The 24,596-nt window shown below is 43.0% G+C and overlaps 2 protein-coding genes across 8 annotated transcripts in view; both read right to left on the bottom strand.

The window, feature by feature from the left end:
• Positions 1-10,390, bottom strand: part of STRIP2 (striatin interacting protein 2) — a 44,256-nt gene extending 33,866 nt beyond the window's left edge. Inside the window, exons 1-4 of one of the 2 annotated variants that reach the window (XM_069461883.1) lie at positions 10,198-10,390; positions 5,213-5,282; positions 2,273-2,347; positions 1,225-1,359 (exon numbers count right to left, since the gene is read on the bottom strand). In XM_069461883.1, coding sequence (XP_069317984.1) covers positions 1,225-1,359; positions 2,273-2,347; positions 5,213-5,282; positions 10,198-10,350 — 433 coding nt within the window. In that variant the 5' untranslated portion in view covers positions 10,351-10,390. The remainder of the gene's footprint in view (positions 1-1,224; positions 1,360-2,272; positions 2,348-5,212; positions 5,283-10,197) is intronic. The other variant, XM_069461882.1, reaches the window with a different exon arrangement.
• A 6,233-nt stretch (positions 10,391-16,623) lies between these two features.
• AHCYL2 (adenosylhomocysteinase like 2) overlaps positions 16,624-24,596 on the bottom strand; it is a 162,868-nt gene continuing 154,895 nt past the window's right edge. For 5 of the 6 annotated variants that reach the window (XM_069462662.1, XM_069462664.1, XM_069462663.1 and 2 more), the window contains exons 13-16: positions 21,655-21,753; positions 19,932-20,000; positions 19,731-19,809; positions 17,884-18,151 (exon numbers count right to left, since the gene is read on the bottom strand). In XM_069462662.1, the coding sequence (XP_069318763.1) occupies positions 17,934-18,151; positions 19,731-19,809; positions 19,932-20,000; positions 21,655-21,753 (465 nt within the window). In that variant the 3' untranslated portion in view covers positions 17,884-17,933. Of the gene's footprint in view, positions 17,638-17,883; positions 18,152-19,730; positions 19,810-19,931; positions 20,001-21,654; positions 21,754-24,596 lie in introns of those variants that run through there. The other variant, XM_069462665.1, reaches the window with a different exon arrangement.

The following is a 24,596-nucleotide window of genomic DNA, read 5'->3' as shown; positions in this document are numbered from 1 at the left end:
TGTATGGCAGCCCCCAGTAACTTCCTGGAATGAGTCAGGGGACAGGAGAGGGAGTCTCCAGGGTTAAGTCCAATGTACTCAACAATGGTCTGTCTTAAGTGTGGGATCCCCCAGAAGCAGATCTTGAAATAAGTAAAGATCCAAGGGCAAGTGGTTTATTTGGGAATTAATCCCAGGAATCACCAGTAGAGAAGTAGGAAAATGAGATAGGGAAGAAAAGGCAGCCAAAAGAGTTCAATGTTAGGGGAAGCTCTGAAACAGTATAAAACATAAATCTCAGAGTTATCCCATGCGAGAGAGGTGTGATAGTTGGGCTATCCATCCACTAACTCTTGCCAGTCACCGGATTAGGGGTGCTAAACTAGGGTAGCACATTAATTTCCTGGCTTCCCTGTGTGGGCTGCAACCCTTGGGGGGCGGGGGAAGGTATTGGCAGTTGGAAGTTGGCCAGAGCACCAGACCCAGCAGGTATGGGTGGGTACTGCCTTATTTGCTACAGTCTTACCTTCACTCAACGTTCACCCTCTTTCCTCTCCATTTATTTATTTTTTTCTTTTACAATTTTTTTTAGCTCTCAACTAGATGGTTCTGCCAACCATCCTCATATTTATGATCTCAGGGCTTATTTTCACGATTCCAGCTAAGCTATCTCATTTCCCTTTCTACACCTGGCTAACATATTTCTTCTAGGAAGCTTTCCCCAATTAATCTCATTTAGTTGTGATCATCTTCAAATTAGTCACAGCATCCACTCCTGCTGCTACATTGGCTTGAACCTTCAAAATGCCAACAAGAAACAACACAGAGGGTCCATGTGTAAGTCTGTAACACTCCTCTATTTCTCCTCAGCTCAGGAGCCAGGCCATAGCTGATGAAAGAAGTCTCCATCCTCAGCTGGTGGTAAATGGTCAGCTCTGGCCACACTGACCTTCTTACCAGTCTTCACATATGATTACAGCTCAGGTTATAGGTAAAAAGAACACTATAAAAAATCCTGCCATGCCTGGTAAGATAAAGGCAGATCGCAAGGGATCCAGAGTAGCACTCAACACCATCTCCTCATCTTCCTCATAAGCACAGGTTACTTCTAGCACCTGATAAGTTCTGTCCTTGAGAGACAAGGGACTTTGCCTTCCCCGCATAGCCTGCCTCAACCCAGTCCTGATAATGCCACTTCCCTCTCTAGCCTCCAACCCTCGCAAGCTAGCAGGGGTGGTCACTCACCTTGGGCCAAATAGAGAACAGCCCGGGCCACCTTCAGCCGCCGCTCCCTACTGACCACCTCCAGCCGGTCCAGGAGTCCCATTACATAGGTCTTTTGAGCATCTTCCTCCAACTCTAGCCATTCCTTGCCCTGCACTGGGGATAGAAGGCCATACACATCCAGTGTCAGCCACCACCATCCTTCCTGGAAAGGCTCCTGATAGCATATCTTCTTCTAATTTCAGCCCCCAACAAATTCTTCCCTCCAAAAGCTTTCCTTATTTAACTGAGAAAGAACAAGAGATGGGAAAGTAAAGGACCAAAAATGTTCTGTCTTGGACCCACTCTGTAGTCTTATCTTCAACATCCCCTTTGTCTTCCACATATAGCCTATATTGTCCTGTCTCTCTGCATATCCAACTCCTAGTCATCCTTATAGGCCCAATACAAAATAACCTCTTTCCCACTAATGTTCCAGCCAGTGTCTTGCTCCCAAGACACTTTTTTACTTTTCTGTGATACTTAGTATTTTCCTCTTGGCCTCAGCTAGTTTCATGATGCATACATCTCCCCTCTGCTCTCAGACTATAACCTTTGTAGAAGCTGCTTCTCACCTCTGCCTCCTGCATCTCTGACACAGAAGATACTCACCATACATTTGTTGAATTGAAAATTGAATTGCCACAGAACAAGTAAGGAGATGAAGGTCTGAGAATGTCATGGTGTGGGCACATAAAATTACTATTGAGAGTGGGGCAGAGTTGGAGGCAGGGGTTGAACATTAAGGTCAAGGTTCTATTAGTCAGCAGGGCACCAGCCCAGCCACACCTCACCATCCCTCTGCTCTCCTGCCCCTTTACACCAGGGAAAGGAACCCAGCTCAGGCTTCTCTTGCTTCCCATGACCTCTCCACTTGAGATACAGAGAACCCTGTATCCCATATGCAAGAAGAGAAGGGTATATGGTTATAGAGGGGATAAAGGATCTTTGTTTTAGCCCTTTACTAGGTCAGGCTGGGATATCATGGGAGGGAAAAAGAAGGAATCTATGAGTAAAGATCTGGGATCACCTTGAGTCTTGAAATCTTCTTCAAAGCACCTCCTGTTATTGGTGAATTCCAGGTTCTCAGTGTAGCTATACAGTTCTGCAGCAGGAAAGACATAACAGTCACTTCAGGAGATCCTTAGAGAAGGGGATTGGGGTGGAGAGGGTGGCATGAAAGAGCTGAAGCTTCCAACACATTCCTGTGTCCAATTCAATCCAAAGCCAGCTTCCTCCCTTTCAGAGCAGTTAAAAATAGCCACTTGTGTCCCTGGGTGATTAAACCATCAAACCTGTCCTCCTCCTGCCAGCTGGCTGCTGCAGCAGAGAAGGCAGCCTTCAACATTCAGTGAGGGCCAAGAGGAGGGCTGGAGCACAGAGAGCTTAATGTCATCAACTCCTGTTTCTCAGGGCTGCAACTCCTTCTGCTTTGTCAGTCTAGACTGGGACTATCCTATCTCTGCGGGAGAGGAGAGAAACACAACTCTTGAAATTTAGAGGCAAGATCCTTGTGCTGTTTAGGAAGCCAGGGCAAGGGCTGAAAAGTAAGTGCTAGATGGCTTTTCAGGGTTGGAGCCAGTTCATTCTCTCCCTGCTGAGTTTACTCAAAGGGTGTATAAGTTTAGGTTCCTGCCCATGGCAGAGGCTGCATAAAACCATGTAGAGAACAGATATGGTTGCCAAAGGGCTGCCTGTGCCCAGGAAAAGCTAACTTTACTGACCACAGCCTCTCAATACAAAATGCAGAAAGCTTATGAGGAATAAAAATGTCCTTTCCAACACCCCCCTAGAACATTTTATCTGTACCCTCATGTTACAGAAGATGAAGAATTGAAATAGAAAAGTTAATAGGTGACAGAAAAGATTTCCTCAAAAATCTCTTTTCCACACCTGAGCCCCTTACTGGAAATTTAACTAGGTCACAGATAATTCTCAAAGCAAGAGAAATTCACATGTTCCAGCCAGATGTCTAATGGTTGAGAAACACCTTGTCTGGGAGCCAGGGCTTTTCAGTCCTGAGTTCCAGAATCTGGGAATGACCAGAAACAAATCCCATCTCTGAATCTTAAATTCTTCAGTTAGTAGTGGAGAATGTGGATACTTTTAAGATTAAAGCACCACAAGCCCAGTCAGAAAAGTGAGCAAGGCTCTTAGGTACTGAACTTTGGTTTTGTTCTTTTTATTTTTAAATTTTAGATTATGAATTTTCATGTACAGGTAAGTATGGAATGGTACATTTAAGACACTTGAGTGTCTTCAACCCAGATTAAACAAATGTTAGCATTTGTCATATCTGCTTCAGACTGTTCCACAGTCTATTTTATTCCCCTCTCTAGAGCTATCCCCTATAATGAAATTGGTATGTATCCTTCACATGCCTGTTTTTATACTTTTACTACATATGTATGTGCCTGTAAACAATAAATGATATTGTTTTGTTTTAAAAATTTTTATCAAAGCAGTATAAATTCCTTGGTCACTGCTTCCTTTCCCCAACTTTGTTTTTAACATCTATTGATATTGAAACACATTGATATAGATTATTTTAATGGTTATACAGTAGCCTACCGGACTAATATGCTATCCATTCCCTTACTGATGGGCATTTAAGTTGTTTTCAATTTTTCACAATGATAAACAAGCCTGCAATAAACATCTTTGTACATTTTCTTGTGCCCAAGTATAAGTTTCTTTTGAGCATAAATCTAGGAATAGAATTGCTGGGTTATAATATGTATACATCTTCAACTTTAGCTATGATCAAACAGCTTTCCAATTTTATACTCTGCTCCCCCATGCCTAGCAGTGTATAAAAGTATTCATTTCTCTGTATCCTTACCAACCCCAGGTTTTTAAGTTTTGCAATCTGATTATTGTGAAATAATGTTATTCTTTTAATTTGCTTTTCCCCATTTACTAATGAAGTTCAATATCTTTTCATACATTTAGCGACCACTTGGTTTTCTCTTCTATGAATTCCTATTCATATTCTTTGCCCACTTCTCTATTGGGTTGTTCATCTCTTCTCTCTCTTTCTTTATTTCTCTCTCTAAATATATATATATTTTTTCATATTCTGGGATCTAATTCTTTGTTGGTTATTAAACTTAGCTCTCTATTTCTGTCACTCATCACAAAATTTATTCACTTGTGCTTATTCACAAGAACTTCTTTTAAAATGTTTGTCTCTTTTCTCTGAAAAAGCATGTCTCAAAGTGACACTTCCATGTGACAGAATATTTAACTTTCACACCGTCTCCACCCAAAGCTTGTTTATTAATAACTGGCATTTGTAGCACGTGTAACACGGAGGCCCTTATGGTGAGGAGATCACGTTTACCTTAAGCTAAAAAGCCAGACACAGAGAAGCAGCCCAGCCCTGAAAGAAGAACAGAATTACTTAAGCTCAACTCACAAACATCCAAGCAGAACTCCACTCTAATGGATGCAGCTGACAGATCCAGCCTTGCGTGGCTGGTCAGTTGTCTACAGAGTTTTTCCTCAGACATTGCTGAGATCTTAATAAAGGGCAGGTGTTAGGGGAAGGGGAAAGATGGAGGTAGAGGAGACAAAGGAGAGAGAGATGGAATGAGATAAAGGGTGGCAGAAAGAAGGGGCTAGGCAAAGATATGGATGACAGTAAGAGAAAGAGAGAAAGAATAGAGAGAAGATGGAGAGAAAACTGATTTGAGAGTGCACCAAAAGAGAACAAAGCAGGGTGATCAGGAAAGAGTGATAGAATGGAAGAACAATGAATACCACAGCCAAGGAGAGTCCACAGAAGGAAATGTGAAAGCAAACAAAGAGATATTTACCATTGGAGCGTGTAGAGAAAAAGGAATGTGGAGAACAGTCTTTGTTTAATAGCCACTTGCTAAGAACAGACAAGCTGCCAGGTGAGATCACAGGCCCCTTCCCTCTCCTCCTGGCCATTCCTCCACTAACTACTGACCCAACTACCTCATACCTGACAACTCTGCTGCGTGCCCATCTGCATCTCCATACTCAAACTCCAGAGTGGGGCAGTCCACAGAGCCCTGTAATGGAGAAATTTTTCTGGTAACTGAGGAAACTTGGGAAAAGGGGTTGCCAAGGAAAGATTATACCCTTATTTCATCTTCTTCCCCTCTTGGAGGCCAATGTTAGATCAGGGAGGCAGCTAGGAGAGTTCTGTGTGGGCCTTTCATCCCAGAGGTACCCTCATTCGGGCCAAAACTTGAGGCTTGTTGTGGAGAGAGGCTGAGGATTCCTATATAGAATCAGAAAGTTTGGGTAAAGGGCAGGATCCCAAACAGATACGAAAGCTACCATCTGTGCCCACATCTAATTGACATAAACACAGACCAGAGGGACATCTAGCTGATCTCTACAAAAATGAGACAGACAAAAACAAAAGAGAACTGGATTCTAGCCTTAGTTCTGTCATCAACTACATGATATGGGGCGAGTCTCATGCTGTGAATCATAGTTTCTTATCTATAAAAAGAGGCTCTTCAGCTCTAATATTTGACAACTTTAGGATGGTCATATAAGGTACCATTTCCACTCCAAGTTGTAGATAAGGGTAGATTTCCTACAATGTTGTATGTATAAATTTATAATCATGTTAAAATATGTTTAATATAATCCCATTTTGTAACTTCTTTAAGCATTTTGGGGTATTTCCTTCCAGTATAAGTTAATACATATGAATATTTAAAATTCTCAATCTCAGCTCTGTCATATACTGTGTGATCTTAGGCAAGTTAACCTCCCTGCACCAGTGTGGTATAAAAAATATATTGGTCTTTGCCCCTGGTTCCTGGCACAGAGCTCCTGAAACCCTTAAAATTTCCTGAGTGATAGGAGTATCTGTTACTATGTATTAATAAAGAACTCTTGTCAACCATATCAGAATTTATGCTAATGAGGTGACTCATGGTGGGAAAGACCAAGGTCTTGATTTGAGGGCTTAACTGTCAGTAGCACCCCCACCTCCAGGGAGGGGAGGAGAACTAGAGATTGAGTTTAGTCACATGGCCAGTGGTTTGTTTAATCATGCCTAAGTAATGAAATCCCATATGAAAACCCAGAAACAACTAAACTCAGGCAGCTTTTGAGTTGGTGAACAAACATGTGCTAGGAGGGTGGTGCCCCAGAAGGGTATGGAAGCTCTGCACCACCTCAGCCCCATACTTTGTCCTATGCATCTCTTCCATTTGGCTATTCCTGAGTTGTATCCTTTATAATAAAATTGCAATCATAAGTACATGCTTTCCTGAGTTCTATGAGTCATTCTAGTAAATTATGGAACCTGAAGAGAGAGTCATGATAACCCCTTAATTTGTAGTTGGCCAGGTGGAAGTATGTTTGGCCAGGACCCCACCTGTGGCTGAGGTCTATCAAAAGTGGGGGCAGCCTTGTAAGACTGAGCTCTTAACTTGTGGGGTCTGTGTTCACTCTGGGTAATTAGTGTCAGAATTAAATTGAATTATAGGACATCCAAGGAGTTGTTGGAAAATGACGTGCTCAGTTTTCTCATCTGTAAAATGAGGATAATAATAGGACTTACTTCATCGGGTCATTGTAAGGACTGAATGAGTTAATACAGGAAAGGCACTTAGCACACCACCTAGCACTTGACAGCACTGTGTGGGTGGTTACCCTACTTACAATTTTAATATTATAAAGATATTCTTCTCATATTATGACTATCACTTTAAATGGTTGAATAAGTGGACAGTTATTTATTGGTTTACTTAACCAGTTCCCAATTGTTGAATATTTAAGTTGTTTTTAATTTTTCTTTATTATATGCTTGAAGCTATAATACACTTATAAATTTTTTATATTTAGGATCTTTCCTAAGGATAGATTTTTATAAAGGGAATTAATGAACCAAATCTTATGAGTATTTTTATGGCTCTTTGTATGGCTCATGATGAGTTGTTTCCCAAAAACATTATATCAATTTATACTGCCAGCAAGGCAAATCATGTTTAAATAAATCCACTATAGCAAAAATTTTCAAACTTTTCGATTACAGGGACCAGCAGGGAAAAAAGAAGGTAGAGGGTGGGGAATGACATAAGGTTGTCGCTGTTTTATTCAGATAAGTAGGAACTTTAAGAAGTCTTTTTTAGGGGAGGGGGGAAGCCTTTTTGAAAATATATATATTTCAAAAAAGAAAGAACAGTTTAAAACCCAAAAAATGAAAAACAGCTCTCAGAATAAAGGAAAATCATTAAAAACAATGTTTTTCAAACTTTTTAGAAAAATTATACATTTTATATCATGTCCCAACACACACACACCCACAAACTGGAACAAAATTTAACAAAATATTTACCCTTACTATATGTGATGCACGACAGTTTCTATTATTTCTTTAAAAAACACTGGTCCCAATTCACAAGTTGCCCCCTACAGTTTGAAAAATACTGTTTTAAATTGTATACAACTTTTAATTTAATATATTGAAATAAATTTTAGAAAAATTCACTTCAATGACCTGAATTTTCCACATTTTACCACAGACCAGTTAAAACTTTGTCAAGGACCTTGAAAATCAATAACCAGGATATCTGGCTAAAAGAGGCCTGAGGTGAATCCTTTTGTTAGGTTAGAGATCTTTTTATTAAGCAAACAATTATTCTCTAGCTTCCTTTTTAGGTTGAGATGTCCATAGCTAAGCCATTGGGAGTAGGTAGGTCAACAGTGCCCCCATAAACGCAGTGATGTACGAGGAGGCTCTCTTGACTTGTGCCAACAGTAATTCTTTCTTCTCGCAATTCTCTAGAAGCTCTAGAGAGGAAAAAACCCACCTCCCCTAAGGACTATCTTCCATAGGAAAGTAAAAAGAGGGAGGGAAGGAAAAGCAGATCTGGCACTTGAGTCTGTGGTGATAGGGAGGTACTGACAGGTAAAAGCAGCTTTGCTCCTGCAGTAGACGCAGGAGGAAAGCTAATCTTTCCAGCCAGCTTTTTGGCAGGCAACGAGCCCAGGAAGAGAGGATCACTGCAGTTGTTCATTCCCAGGCATGAAGAGTGCAGCTGCAGACGATCAGCAGGTAAACTGTGGTGCAGGTGGAAAGATTCCAGTCTCTGGACGCTGAGCTCACTGGCAAAAGTACCGTGCTATCAGAGGCTTTTTGTGAAGGAAGACTTCATGGGTGGAGAACAGACTGCAACTTCAGAAGGGAGATAGAGGCCGAGACTGCTTTATTTCCCCCATAGAACATTTCATTCTGAAATTATTTATTTCCTCAGAATTCGTCTGTCTCCCCAACCCTACTGGAATGATAGCTCCACAGGGGCAAAGACCTTATCTTGTTCACAGATATAACCCTAGCACCGAAGACAGTGCTTGGCATATAGAAAGGCTGCAATAAATAATTGTTGAATTAATGAACGACTCATTCTCCAAAAAAATGTTTGAGCAAGAACAATGTCTCTGCGGGGGAAGAAGGCACAGGGTGCCCTAGAAGACCAGATTAGTATTGAGGTAGGGAGGGAGACCACGTGGTGGCTGCGATCTAGCAAAGCAGAAGGGCTGAGCTCTGCCTCTGCAAGGTGGTGACTTTGGGCCAGTCTTTTCATCTCCTCCACTTCTATCTTTAAAAAAAAAATAGATGGATTCCTACTCTGCCTATATCAAAATGCAAAGCATACAGGAGATCACTTTGGAGACTGAAATGCTATTCAAATGGTAAACCGATCCGGGACGCCAAAGACTTGGCTTCTAGTACCAGCACTGTCATTTGATGATGACGATGATGACAGTAATACAGTACTAAGAGGTACTAGGTACTGACCAATTACATGCACTGTGCCTGCACTGTGCTAAACATATATTCCATTATCTCATTTTGACTTTATCGCAACCTTCGGAGGTAGGCAGTGTTAGCCCCATTTTACAGATGATGAAACTGTAGCTCAGAGAGGTTCAGTAATTTGCCAGAAGTCACACAGATAGTAAATGGAAGGGCTGGGATTCAAAACCTGGGCTGACTGACTCCAAAGCTTAGTGCTCTTGGCCACTCATTATGCCAGATGTCTGATCCTGGGCAAGTCGCTTCTGTCTCTTTTAGGTCTGTAAAATGAAAGGGCTATTCCAGATTATCCCTTACCGATCCTTCCACATCTGACATTTTGCGGTCTATTCTGATTCCCGCTCAGATCCAGCCAATGGAAACTGCCTGGATGAGGGTGTGGGGAAATGATAATAATTCAGTCCTTTCGTCTTCTTCGTTAGGATTTCTTTTTTCAGAAGAGGACGAAGAGGTCGAAACGTGCATATCCCCATCTGTATGCCCCTGGGACAGTCCCCTCCAAACAGCCACTTCTGTCTTGCCCCAGCTTGAATCCTGTCCCATGTAACCCTTTGTCGGGGGCGGGGGGGACCTGATACCCGCGGAAGACGCTCCCTAAACGGCCTAACACTCACAGGAGGAAGGGGATGGAAGCGGAAGGGCACCAATCTGGGCCAATCTGGACCAGCCCAGGGGCCCGGGGCAGGCAGTCCGGGAGCGAGAGGGCGGCTGCCCGGCTCGCCGGCCCTCGTGTCCCGCGGCTGAGCTACGGCCTCCCAGCCCTCAGGCCAGCCTTAACCTCCCCGCGCCTGCTCCCTCAGTAAAGCGGCATCTGAATTCCTGCTTCAGAGGGCTTCAGCGATTAAGTGAGATAAATATTTGGAATGTAGCCGGTACGCTCCGTAGCGCGCTCCATCTTCGCGCCCCCGGGGAAAGGCCAGAGGACTAGAAAGCCCCCGACCCGCGACCCGCGACAGGTGACGTGCGGAGAACAGTCGGGGCTGCAGAGCCCAAAGTCCAGTCGCGGTGGACCCTGCAGGCGCCCGCCCCGGGGAGCGGCCTGGGGCGCGCCTGGGTCTCAGAGCCGAGGCCGAATCACCTCAGCCGCCGCTTCCCGCCCGCGGGTGTCTCCGGCCCCAACCGAAATTTCCCGGAGTCCTCACCTCCGACTCCCGCCGCTGGCTTCGGAACGCTTCTCGGCCCTTGGCGGCCGCCTGCTTCCCTTTGCTGCCGCCGTTGCCGTTGCCGTTGCCGTTGCCGTTGCCGTTGCCGTTGCCGGGCGGGACCCCGGCCCCGGGCACCGCGGGGTCTTCCATGGAGCGGGCAGCGGCTCCCCTCAGGGCTCAGCCAGCTCTGCCTGGGGCGACCCCGCCGCCGCGCGCCCGGAGCCCGGGCCCGCCCCCTGTGCTGCTATTGGCTCCGACCGATCGCCGCAGCCCCGCCTCGCGACGCGATTGGCTGCTCGACCGGCCGGAGCGGGACTCGAAGAGGTGGGGGCTTGTTCAAGGGATTTAAAAAAAAAATCTTTCTTTTTAGTCCTGCAGCATTGCCGGTATCTCGAAACTCCTAGACCGCCTCCCGGCTGCACCTGCCGAATGCTGGGCCTTGAGCTCAAGCGGGTCATCTCTGCCTCTCGACCTGTCTCTCAGCACTCACCCCTGCCCCAATAGCGACCTTTTCCAGGAGCTCTAGTCTCCGCCTCCGGCTCCTGCGGTCTCGGTTTCCCCATTACCACGGACCCGGACCCCCAAATCCCGGCTCCTGCACACGTCCCACATCCCACTTAGACGCAGGGGAGGGATGGCACCGCCAGCTGACCAGTAAACTGTAGGAAGCGAGGGACTCATCCTCTCCGGAAGCCCAGATTTCTGAAGGGAACGCATCTCGCCCGGAGTGAGGGCTTGACTGGGAGACGGGGTTGCGGGGTGGGATGAGGGCGTTTTTACTTCACTGAAATTGCTGATCCCCCCGAAGGCTGCTTCTGGTCATCTGCCCTTCTCTGCTGTAGTAGGCACCTTCCTCGTGGGGTGAGCTGGGGAGTAAATGTTGAATGAGGATCAAGTTCTCACCCTGACTCGCTTCCTGATCCTTTCCTTCCTCCCTCCCTCTTTTCTGAGATACTTCCTAAGGGCTCAGTGTTACCCGGGGCTTAAGAGGCTGTTTGGTCTGCCCTCTCTTGAATTTACCTAAAAAGTAGCTTGCAGTAAATATTTAAATAGTCTGGCTTGTTAATAGAAGCCCCAAACAAGTAAGCTGAGGGGAATGGGTAGTACCAAATCGTTACCCATAGCCTGGTTGCTTTAGAACGGGTATTGGGGGGATTGTTGAACTGTGCTTTGTGGCAGGCATTGCACTAGGCACTTTCCTGATATCATACCTCTGACAGGTTATTTTCACTAATCCCATATTACTGATGAGGAACCAGGACTCACAGATTAATCCTTACAATTTCTAAGGTTATCCTGTTCTGTCTCAGTGCCTTGCATATGCTGTTCTCTGGAGGAATCTTTCTTCTGTTCTCTTCGTTGACTTTTTCTTTGTTAAAGATTCTAGTTAGTTATCACCTCCTTCTCCTCCAGAAAGCCTTCCTTTTGACCTTCCTCAACCCATTGAGGCTATGTTCGTGTCAAGCCAACTCTGCCTGGATCCAAAATCCTAACATTTTACACTATATATCCAAAGCAATTACTCCCCCTTCTCATATCTTAGGGACAACTCTGTCCCTTTCTTACCACATCTCCCTCTCACTCTTCCCTCTGCTAGTTAGTAGGTGACAGAACAAGGCAGGCTTGAGAACACTCCTTGGAGCTTTGTGGGTTCCTTTCTCTCCCTGGGCCCCAGCATCTCTTACTGTAACCACCCATCTTCCCTTTCCTCTCCTATTCCCACTCTTAATCCAACTTGGATATAGGCTCCTTGAGAGGAGGACCAAGTTTCACTCATTTTTGTATGTCTCATTTATGTATAACACAGGGTTTCACAATCTCTGTACTATTGACATTTGTGGCTGAAAAATTACTGGGGGGGGGGGCGTCCTGTGTATTGTAGGATGTTTAGCAGAATTCCTTAGTCTCTACCCACTAGATGCCAGTAGTACCCTCCCCCTAGTTGTGACAACCAAAAATGTCTCCAGATACTGTAAAATGTCCCCGGGGGGGGGGGGGGGCAAAATCTCCAGTTCAGATTCACTGGTTTACAGATTGAATGGATACGAATTTCCAAGAAGATCCCTGGCTCAAGGCCTAACCTATTTGATTTTGGAATTTTTTTCAGGGTATAATTTGTTAAACTCTCAAAAATTTACACCCTGCTTTAAAATTCACAACCCACACCTAGCTCATCCCTGTTTCTGTGTGGTAAACCTGCTACAGCACAGCCCACTGGGGTTTCTTAATGAAAAGAATTCATTATTCTACCTTTCTTCTTCCCAATACTTCCTCTAAGCAGTCCGATCCCTAGGATTGACAAGCCCAGAACTTCATATTCTTTTGTAAGCCTGGTTAATCAGCAGGGTCCCAACAGTGGTGGCAGACAAGAGTGGCCAGTGTTGAGGCTTTGATCCTTTCCCTGCCTATCCCTAGGGCAAAGGGCAGAGACTGATCCTCAATTAGGAGTAAGACGGAGGACAGCTCTCAAGTCCCTCTGGCCTCCATCTAAAGCCAATTGCTGAGCCTAGAGCTCCATCTGGCTTTACTTTCAGAAAAGAAATTTGAAAAATTGGTGCCCTGGAGACCACAAAATCATGAGAGACTTCAATCCATGTTCTTTTCCACACTCCAGTGGAATGGAAGAGTGTAAAGATCAGACATCTGCTCATTATGGGCCCAGATATTCAGAACTTGTTTTGAGGAGGAAGATACCTGGAAACAACTGGAAGAAGTAATAAGAAACTGCAGATTTACTGAAAACTTTGAAACTACAGGCCATGACATTGGCACATGCTCAATTTCTTTTAGCTTATTTGTCAGCAAAGGAGTGACAGTCATCAATACCACTGACCACAGAGGCATCCGTAAGGCACTCATACCTGGGAGCTAGTCAAGGCTGGTCTATAAGTCTTTCCATCCTGTAGAGATGGCTCCAGTCCTGTTATTTCTAAAGTTATTAAAAAACCTACACTACCAATTTCTCTTGTCACAGAACTCAGGTTTTCTCCAAAACTCAGGCAGAAGGCTGCAGGTATAAATAGGTATAAGGATCAAACATACCATTTTCCCCATATAAACATTCTACTTTAACCCATGGAGGTCAGATATTTGATTAAATAGATAGCATCTGGCACTGAGAAAGCTTAAAAATAAGATGCAGGAAGTGTTAAAGTACCTGCTTTTTGAGGCTATCAGGCAGCTAGGATAATATAGTAGAAAAAGAATAGAACACCCTCTTCTCCCCATAAAGGGCATGTGTGGGTGTAGTGATTCAATGGAGGCTGTAGGGCCCGAATGAGACAAAGAATTGATGTTTACGCAGTCAGCAGTGTGTGCCAGGCCCTGTAAGCAGCAATTTTTATACATCAGGTCATTAAATCCTTACCCCTACCCAGAAGACAAGCATTATCCACTTCACAGGCAAGGAAACTGAGGCTCTGAGTGGTTATATAATTTGGCCAGTTATACAACTTGTAAATGGCAGAGCTGGGATTCAAACCCAAGTTAGCCTGATTCAAAGTCCAAGCTCTTTCCACAATACTGTGAGGTGGAGTGATGTGCACAGCAGTGGGCAGCCTGGGCTTACCCATGAACCTGAAACTAAGACTGAGGCACCTGAGGCTCCATTCTTCACAAAAGAGGAGGCAAGCCCTACTGTAGGGAATAAACTCACAGGCTTCATTGCTAGCTGCTGCATTCTCCCCCTCTTAACTGAAATGGCATCAGCTTTGAGCATTACCAACTGCCCAAACTATTCTAGCCCTGTGACCCATAGTCTAAATAGAAGTCAAAATGGTAGATTTCTGCTAAAGAAAGAAAATATCCTGCAACAGGATGCAGAATGAGTTTAGGTTGTCCACTAAAGAAGGTGGCTATCAGAAAGCTACCCAAAGATGGCTACCTTACTGGTAGCTGAGAAAGAACAGGCAGTTGGATTCATCCTCTGATTGCTGATTTAGTCAGGCAACATGATTCAGAGACAAACCTCTACCTAATTCATTTCTTTCTTCCTGTTGGCCAAATACATTCAGGTCCTAGGTGTCAGAGACCTTAGGTCCCAAACTGTGGGGATGCTGACTTCCTGGGCTCTCCAGCTAAGGGCAGCACACAGAGGCCTCAGGGGATCTAGAACTATGCTTTAGCTTCTCTGCCTTAAGCCTACAGTTCTCAGCTCCCCAGGGTGGGTCTAAGAAGGCAGGTTCCTTACACACACAGGCAAGGTGTATGGGGGCAGTGGCAGGGGCAGGGGAGCAGGGAGACAAGATATTTATCAGCAAGGCTAAGGGCAGTCAAATATGCCTACTATTAACTGCTTCTGCTTTCCACATCCTTGCCCCATAGCAGGCTCTCTAGCTTGTTGCCTGGAGACCTCTCTCATCTCCGAATTCCTGTTTCATAGAAGCAAGGAAACCTCTTAAGACAAGCATCCATTTTAAGAATATTTTATTTGTTTTTTGAGATTACATAGTCATTATTGCTGATCTAATACAATCACTTAGACATAAAGATTTCCAAGAGCTTCTTCGAAATGGTGATCCTTAGAGGTTTTATTCCTTTCAGTAAGATGACAGAACTAGATGATTACTGATATATATAGGTATATATAGTTTAGAACTTATCCACATATAATTTGCTGGTGTTTCCTATTTTCCTTCCGTAATTTTCCTTTATTAAAAAAGCTTAATGCAATAATTTTGCATTTTGATTCCTTTTTTCTTTTAAACCATGACACAGTTAATTTTGAGAAAACCACAGGAGCAGCAATTTCAGATCTGTTTAGAGAAAAGCCAAGCAGCAAAAAAGCTTTGCAGGAGTGTGTGGCCGTGGGAGCCGTGCTCATATGGGAAGGTACGATGGGGAGGCAGGGGGGCAAAGGGAAGGTAGACTAGATACAATTTTTTTTTAATGAGAAAAAGAAAACTATTTCCATTAAGAAGGCAAAAAAGACCTTGAAAACTTGCACAAATTCATTGTAGAGAAAATGGTATGTATCCTCACAGGCAAGGGCCACATACGAAGAGATAATTAGCCTTCTTTCTCATGCTTCCAGATAGCTAGAATGCATCTAAGGTGAGAGGCTGGAGGAAAGAAGACACATTTGCTCTGATTCCAAAGGTAGAGGAAATAATGACCAGATTTCCAACACTAAGATAGAACCCAAATATTTGGGAAACCTGGCTTCCTTCTTCTTAATGGTTGATGACACAGGGTTCCCAGAGAGTGAGGAAGAGAGGTCACCTGAAATGCAGGGGCAAATACCTCACATGGGCAGCAGCACTGGCAACCTAACTTAGAAGCCCAGTGTGGCTCCTTTTTTATTTGGAATGGGTCTCTTCACTATGGCAAGGCAGAGTGTACTCTATAAATACCAGCACACAATAAGCTCCATAGAGAGCAAGGCTTTGCTGAGAATCAGCAGGTTATGATTTTTGGTCTAGGAACATAATAGGTTAGAGTCCATATATCTGCCGAATGGAATCTGCTCTGGATATAAGATGAGGTACAAGGATCTGAATCTTTTACTAAAAGGATCCAATTAATACAAAAATCAGAACTCGGTTCTGGGAAGGGAAGAACTGAGTGGCTTAGTGGGATTTTCAGCATTTATAATGTTCCTTATAAAAAAGAATATAGCCATGTATGTAGCACTTCTCCATACTTGCTGAGACATACGGCCTCTGAAGAACTGGACTGAGTAGGCTGAGCCTGTATATTATTTAATGAGGCAAATAGCCATTTACCCAAGTTCCATCTCCCTACCTCCAATACTAAGGTCACTTCCAGATGAGCATATGTGAAGACTAGGAGAAGCTGGAGAGAGTAACGGTGGGGGAAGAGAATCAGGATGGGAAAGTTATAGTGATCACGGATGATATGGTGTTTCCTTGAGTCACCTTGGTCTTGAGACTTTGAGGCAGACCAGCATAGGAAAAAAATGGGAAACAAACAGAGTGTTAAATGGGTCAGTAGGGGGAAGAGGGACTTATTTTATTCAATATTCCTAGGGTCACTCCAGACTTTAACTCTTAGAACTAATCTGCTCCCAATGGAACCCCTGAGACCAGTATGTCAGTATCCAAAAGAAACCCAATTCTTCGGTGGGACATAAAATTTCATGCAGCTCACATTACTAATTTTTTGTAATGTTGGAGTTACTCAAGAAACTATTCTATATTCTCTAAAATACAGAATCCTTAAATGGAAGAGGTCAAATCATAAAAGATAAGCCAGCAAAGAAAGACCACAGATCAGATTGCAGATCTCAGTTTCATCAATGGAAATAGCCAAAGGGATGAATTTCTGATGAGGTTCAAACTAGTCAAACTAGCTTTGATCATCTGGATACACTTTACAGTGTCATCTCTGTATCCCTCGTCCAGTCAAGCTGCAAAGGCCTTCCTGGGAAACAAATAAATATACTGTTTCTTTAGGGTGTCATGCTGTGGGCCTGAAAGGCCTGTCCCATTAAAAAAAAAAAAAAAAAAAAAAAAAAAGCCTTAAACCCCTAAATCCCTGGGAAAGTATGCCTTTCCCTACTCACTTTCAGAAGTAGTTTTAGGCAACAGCAGGAACTTTCAGGAAGCACTGTTTTACCACAAGCCCCCCTTTCTGAGACAGCACCAATCTGGAGGGGGATTCTTAGGAAACCAGTTAAATGACAAGGAAGTAAAACTATGGGTACCAGTAGATATGGTCCCCACTTCCTGAGCAGAGGTTAGCTGGGTTAGAAAGACGACAAAGTAAGTGTCTGACAAACACCAGAGCTGTGGAGGAAATAATGGAGGCACATCCCTCTTGGAACCAGAAAGCATTAAAATGGACATAAATATTCAAGAAGAAAGGAATGCTGGGTAAGGAAGGAGACCCCCCCCCCACCCCCCAATAGACACAGCACAGCTGAGTTCCCGGTGTATTTTGCCAAAGCCATAAATAACACTCCTTCCTTACTAGCCTTTGTATAAAGAAGGCAGTGATAATGACGGTCAAGACTGTGTTAATTCAGAGGCTTCCAAAAGGCCTCACCTGGGGAAGGGCCAAAGCTGAGAAAGGCAGCTACTGATAATTTATTCCAAAAAACCCCAAGGAACAAGGAGTCTGGAATCCCTGGACTAACTCCTGAGCCTGAACAAGAGAAAAATGGCCACTGCTGAGGATTCAGAGTCCACAGGGAATGATGCGAATGATGCACTGGGAGCGGTTACCCCATGTCTTTCCTTCCTCAGCCTGTCCTCTGTGACTCTCATGGCCCTCAGGGCAGTAACCACACTCTGGGCCAAAGCTACAGGCACAGGATTCTAGATTTTAATAAATAAATAACCTAACAAATAAGGTGAGCACGGCGGGCAGCTCTGATTGGAGAAGCAGCTTGCTGAATTCTTTCTTGTATAGTAGTGGAGAAAAGGCTTGGAGTTCTATTCCTTAGAACTTCTGGCTTGAGTTACAGGAACTTAATACCTGGAGGGAAAAAGAAAGATGAGACGGTGATGTTATCAGCTAGTGGGGATGCTAGGACATGAAGGTGGCTAAAGGTGAAACAGGTAGGCAGGAACTTTTCCGGAGTCTATGGTAAGGGTAGATAATTGTGTCCCCTTTTCACATCAGTGAAAATTGCCAGTATTTGTTTATAAAGAGATAAAAACCATAGCAAGATGAAATGGAGAAAGGTAAATTCAGGAAGTGGAACACTATTCAAGGCCTCAAAAAGTCCTTTGGGAGTGGCAGTGAGAGGGGGTGTGATTATTTTTCTGAGTTCATGTAAATGTATGTGGTCGGGATACAAAGACCAATTCTAGGACAGGAAGCTCTTCACTACCCAGGTGTCCCTGATTTGGAGGATGCCCAAGGCACCTGTAGTAATTAGGCTTGAAGGGCCCATTTTTGTTGAGTCCCAGATACTTGGCCTGTTCATCTGTCAGCTCTGTCAGGTGGGCATCAAAGGTGGGCAGGTGTAGGCTCGCCACATACTCATCTGGAATACAACACAGAAGCCTTGGTATAAGCATTCATGCTCCCAAGCTAGGCCTTAAAAAGTTGGAAGTAACTGTCTAATACCTGGAGCTGAATGAAAAATGCTCAACTTTTGCTCACTGGTCCTCAATTCTAGGGAATGGTTGCCATTAGCTTCAAGCCCAGTGCTTTTCAAAGCTGTAACATTTCTTCCATAAAATTTCTAACTTTCAGCCTTGAACCTTTCCTTATCCCAGAAAGGTGAGGGAGAGATGAAAGAAGTAATAGGCCTCAGGATCTAAAAGAAAGAATGGGATAGCCGGGGGACTAAAAACTGTTAAGCTGAAACTTGAATTGTTCTATACTTTGTATCATTTAGAAAAACTAATACCTGGGGAAATTGGAAAGGCATAACTAAGGATACTACATTGTTTGCTTTGCTTTCAGTACTCTTAGTTCTTACGTATTTCTGTTCACATTCTATTATTTGAACACATAGTATTTACTCATAATTATATGTCATTTCTTATGTATCTGTATGGTCTCCTCAACTTCATTACATATTTGGTCAGAATATGGACTGCTCTGTTTCTTTTATATCCTTCCAAAGTGTCTATTAAAGGAAAATATATTAACTTTTAAAAGTTGTTATGCACCTAGTGGTAAAGCAAAACAAAACCAGAACTGATCTATTCCCTGATCTTTGCCCGAGGAGTCTGTAAACACACTGCATCAGTTCAGGTGCTCGACGCAGGCTCTTTAAAAATTTAACACAGTTTAACGTTTCTCTTATACGAAACACCCACAAAACTAGACTCTGAATATTCAGAGTCTGTCCGTTGGCCTGAAACAACAGGGTTAGCCTTAGAAGGCATAGTACGAGGCCGGGCATGGCGGCTCATGCCTGTAATCCCAGCACTCTGAAAGGCCTAGGCAGGAGGATCGCTTGAGACCAGACGTTTGAGACTAGACTAGGCAACACAGTGAGATCCTGTCTCTTCAAAAAATAAAAAGTATTAGCCAGGACTGGTGGTGCTTACCTGTAGTCCTGACCTAGCTAGCTACCTGGGAGGGTGAGGCAGGAGGATCGCTTGAGCCTGCGTGTTGGAGATTGCAGTGAGCTATGATCATGCCATGCCATGGCATTCCAGCCTGGGCAAGAGAGTGAGACCCTTTCTCACACACAAAAAGAAAAGTATAGTAAGAAAGTCCCACATGGTCTGGGAAAGTTTGTTAGGGGCTACTTAGCAGCCTAGAACTGGAATAAGTCAGATATCATAAGGTAGGAAATGATTCCTCTCTTTTGGGGGAAGATTTTTCTTTCTCCTTTGAGATTCCTGCCTACAAGATACTTTATGAGAGAAAATCCTTAAAATTCACAAGGCAGGTAAACTAAATCACAGCAAAATGTCACAACTTCACTGGGACAACCCATGTGGAAAATGGGATAGCTGGGAATGGAACCTAGGAATCTTAGCTCCTACTTTACAAGATAAAGAGATCTTTCCCCCATCCCTGAGAAAGTTAATGCCCTCAAATTTCTTTTAGCTTCTGACTCTGAACTACTTTGGTGATGATGGGATGGAAGAGCATGTACTTACCCATTTTCTTGGGCAACAGGTAGACATCCTGCTTATAGCGTCCCTCAGGAGCATTGTAAAGCTCTATCAAGGCGAGAGCCTAGGAAAGCAGAGAGAGGGATGCGGAAGTGCCATTCACGGCAATCTACCCTGTATCAAGTGAAACCAGGCTGGTCTGAGGACCCTCTCCAGCCCACTGCTGCCCCATTCTGGAGGCCTCACCTGAGTAGTAGCGGTGATTGAGAGCACAAATGTAGGCACTGTGGAGCAGCTTAGGTTCAGCAGACGGCCCTAGTGATCAAAGGTGAAGATATAAATGGGGTTAGGACAAAGTTGCTGGCCTTTGAGGAGTGAGGGAAGAGTGTGACTGCCATTTTCCAAACACTTCCCAACTGACATTGCTGGATAAAAAGGTATTTGATAAATAGGAACTGACATTTAAATGAAACCACTAAAAAATGCTGGAAAATTTGATGAGGGTAATAGCTAAAAGATTTCTGGAATTATGTAAAAAGGAATACAGATGGTCACATGACACTGAAACTTACCGCAAAGATGGGTATATTTCTCTTGAATTTTCTACTCTCTCTAGAATAATATCCTCCTTCAGAGGACCAGTATTTTTTGAAAGACTGTCCTAAAATAAGCAACAATCTAGTTAAATCCAGGGGTGCTCTCTCCAGGTTGTGAGGGGAAGTATTGTTGGATTTAGGAAGCTGTGATGATTTTTGTGCCTCTTCCTCAGTTTGGTTCTCCTGAATTCAAGGCAGTTTTATATGCTGAGTGGGTGATTCAGACAGCAGAAGGGCTGGAAACTGCCTCCGATGCCACCCTTTCCTATTTTGTTTCCCAGGAAGCCTAATAATCTTTTTTGCTCAACCATATAGCCAAAAACACCTGCAGTGCATGCTTTTGTCACCAAAATTACTAAGTGGGACCTCCCAGGACAACTAGAAATAAGTTGCCAGACAGTGGGCTGACATCAAAGCTACTAATGCATATTTAACAACCTGCCATCTCCCCATACACACTCCTTCCTTGTGAAGAAATAGTTCAGTTCCCTTACAGATGCCCTAAAGTATTTGACAAGGTGAGATAAGGTGAGAAAAAGGTGAAGAGAACAGCAAGGATGCTGAAACTTTACCGACTCCTAGATAAAGACAGTTTATCTTTCACTTTTCATATTCAGTTTCTTTAGTATAAAAAAAGAAAAGAAAAACTGACTGAAAATCAAAACCTGAGAAAAGTATTATTTTCCTTGTTATTTTGGTATATTTCCCTGAAGATGAGAAAGCTTCAAGGCAAGAACAGGGGGCATAGCTGTCAGGAATCCAGGACGAGAGAGGAAGAGCTTTCAAGAAAGGAAAAGTGGTCAGACATTGACATGGAAGGCTAAGTGAAATGAATGTCAAGAATAAGTGTGAGCTAGAAGAAGCCAGGATGGGGAAATAGCAATTAAGCAACCAATAGCTGGGTACCTACTACACATCTGGCTCAATTCAAGGGAATGGACACTCAAGAACAGGGACTCTATCAGCAAAGACATGACTTTCCCAGAGCTTGCCCAAGATAGTTACAGTCAGAAATATCTATCTACTTTGTGTTCACTGATTAAACCATCCCACAAATGACATTATCTCTTTGTAAGCATCACTCAAAGTGGCATTGGTTCTATCTGTGAATTCCTTCCACAGTAACAGTCATTATCTGACTCAACCTGTGGAGTGACATGGAGAGACAGGATAATTGGTGAAAAATGGGGAACCAAAATAGTTTCTTAATTGCTGAAAAGATCTTTCACAATTAGAAGCAAAATCTTCTGGTAAAGTAGTCAAACTTGTACTTAAAAGAAAGAGTTGAAAGTATGGGAGAACATGAGGAGGAGGGACCCTGGTACTGTAGTCTCTCCTGTCAAGGCGGAGTATCTTTTGCCAGCCTGTCTTACCTCTGCCAGCAGTACTATCCTCTTGCCATCAGGCCATATCACATGGTCAACTTGGGATCTCACTCGCTCCCAGGTCAGTTCTGGTGTCCGCAGACTCGCCTGGAACATATACAGCAAGTATGTCGTCAGCCGTGGCAAGTCCCAGTTTGGGGACAAAAAGATGTTGAAGGGAGCCATTGCAAATAGCAAGTTGAAAGGAGCAACCAACATGCCAGATGGAGAATACCTGTCCTGGGTTGGTTAGGACTGTTCCATTTCAGGGAATTTAATCTTAGGCCCAGCCAGGGAGGGATCACTCAGGATGTCATTCCACAACATATACCGTATGCCCACTCTCACAGTAAAAGGTGCTATGGGAAATACAAAAGAAACCAAAGACATGGTTTCTGCCTTCAAAAAGCTTGCACTTTAGTTGGAAAACAACATATATGTGAGAGGAAAAAAGCCTTTAAAATACTTACAAAGCAACATGCAAACAAGTGCAAATTAATACAGTGCAAACTGAATACGTAAGTGCTGAAGAGACACAGAAAAGAAGGACGATCCAAGCTCAGTGGGATTAGTAAAAGAAGGCTGAACGTCCTAAACAGCATGCTGGGGCTCAAGGTTCTGCCCTCATGTCCCGATGTCCCCAGTTCCACCTTCTCAACGATGGTGGTTCACCCTAAAGTTACAGAAGCTTTGTGACCTAAGTGCAAATGTGAGGTAGCCTTTAAAGAAATGCTTAATGGTAGAGTAAAGCTCCCAGTGGCTCACCCTCCTTCCATTTCTGTATATTGTATATTCAGAGAACAAGAGAAAACATGTTAAATTTATTAATGGTAGCAATCAAATAACAGTCACAGCGTATAGACTTAAGACAACAACTTCCTTCTTCCAATAGGTAATGCCTAAAATAGAAAGGGAATTCATACTCCAAAACTATCCACTGGTTCATTTGACAAAACTGAAAAGTTCTGTCAGATAGTAGTTTTCTGACAAATAAAGGAAAACACTTTGGTTACACAATAAGCACATACTGAGCACTTACTGTATTCTAGGTAGTGTAATAAAGGATATGAATATAGATAAGACTGTGGATTCCTTTACTATACTGTGAACTATTTATGAACAAGAATAGTACTTTCTTTTCATTTTTGTATTCCCAAGGTCTATCTAAGCATACAATGGGGAGCTCAATTAATGTTTAGAAATTCATGGTCCCTACCTCCTAGGAAGTACCAATCTAGCGGGAAAGACAAACATATAATTATATTTCAGTGTTTACAGAACTGTATGAATGGTCTGGACCATTTCTTTATTGGGTAGATGGGAAACGTAACATTTCTTGAGCTGTCAAGTTTCGTAAACTGGTTCACCCTTTCTAGAGGGCAGTTTGGCAGTAGCTAACAAAATTTTATATGTACCTAATCTTTGACCAATCGGTTTCACCTTTAGGGCTCTATCCTATAGAAACTCTTGTTCAAGTTCAGAAATATAAGTGCCCAAGAATGTTCAGTTTAGCATTATTTATATTAATAATAGCAAAAAATCTAAATCCACAAGGGAATGGCTAAGTAAATCATGACTCCATACAATGGAATATTATGCAACCCTTTAAAAAAAAGTAGATCTATGTGTGTTAACATGAAAACCATTCACTATTGTTAAGTGAAAAAATCAAGTTGCAGAACAATATAATCTCAATTTTGTAAATTTTTTACTTCTTGCTTTAAACATATTTACATTGTTTGAATTTTAAACTATGCAATTATTACTTTAAAATCAAAATTTTAAAAAGAAATTTTGTAAATACTATAAATAGAGTTCAGAAGAATTTAAGCAAACAGACCATTTTGAGAAGTTATGGATATACAAGATAAAATCCCTTAGCTAGTGGAAATAGCACCACAGAGGGTAATAACCACATAGAGCCAAGAGATACTCATTGGGAACACTGACGTTTATTGAGATGACAGGATTATAAAGTACGTCAGGTTTTTCGTGTTTCACACCCATAATCTTCCAGAGGACAAGCAATCTTGGTGATTGGGAGCAAAGACACCAGGATAACAAGGGTCTCCTATCTTAAGCATATTCCTTAGGAAGAAAGATATGATGGAATCAAAGAAAGGACACTTCTTACGAACATAAGATCAATGCTTGGTAGAAGCAGCTTACAGAGCACTGGAATGGCTACGATGCAGGCAAAAGCCCTGAGGGTAACTTTAAAAAAGGAGTTTGAAGAGAAATTTGGTTAACTTACCTCTCCCACTGTTCAGGGAGCTCCAACAACCTGACTATTAAGGTCTATTTGGTAGTTACATTCCTCAAGAGAAGAACGGTTTCCTACCCTACAGCTGGCACAGCTTGACAAGAATCTCCCTTAAAGATATCCAACTGTCTTCACTGTGATTTACAGTCACTAAGCAATGTACCAGGAAAAGAGTTCCCTGTGCAGACTACCTTCCCAGATGTCCCACCATAGATTAGCCAGTTACTGTGCTTGCACACATTGGTCTCGTATGATTTAGAACAGTGCTTTTCAGTTTTTTTTTTTTTTTTTTCAGGGAGAACAGTGTGGTTTTAGTCCTAGTAAAGCATGGAGTTAATAGCAAGTCTCAGGTTAAATCATTCTTTGGCTGGGAAAAACTTTTAAAGCCTGTGTATATAATGGTTTAACCACTTGAATTGTGAAGCTTACAATCATACAGGCCTTCTATGTGATGCATATGGGTCTGCTTTCAAGAGAAAAGAAACACGTAAAAGAAAGACATGGCCAAAAGGCAGCTGAGAGCATAATCCCTAAAACAGGTTCCCTAAGTACTCACAGCACTAATATTGCTCAGAAAAAATGAAGCTTTCTAAATCACCTACTCTTTTGATGAGCTATTCCTTCCTAAATGTGTAGCAGGCAACATCTCAAGTTTAGGTAAAACTATAAATTCTTTCCAAAAAAACCC

The sequence above is a fragment of the Eulemur rufifrons genome, chromosome 29, assembly GCF_041146395.1.
Source record: "Eulemur rufifrons isolate Redbay chromosome 29, OSU_ERuf_1, whole genome shotgun sequence".
Taxonomy (NCBI): Eukaryota; Metazoa; Chordata; class Mammalia; order Primates; family Lemuridae; genus Eulemur; species Eulemur rufifrons.
Note: the sequence above shows the minus strand (reverse complement) of the source record. Positions and strands in the feature narration are given on the sequence as shown.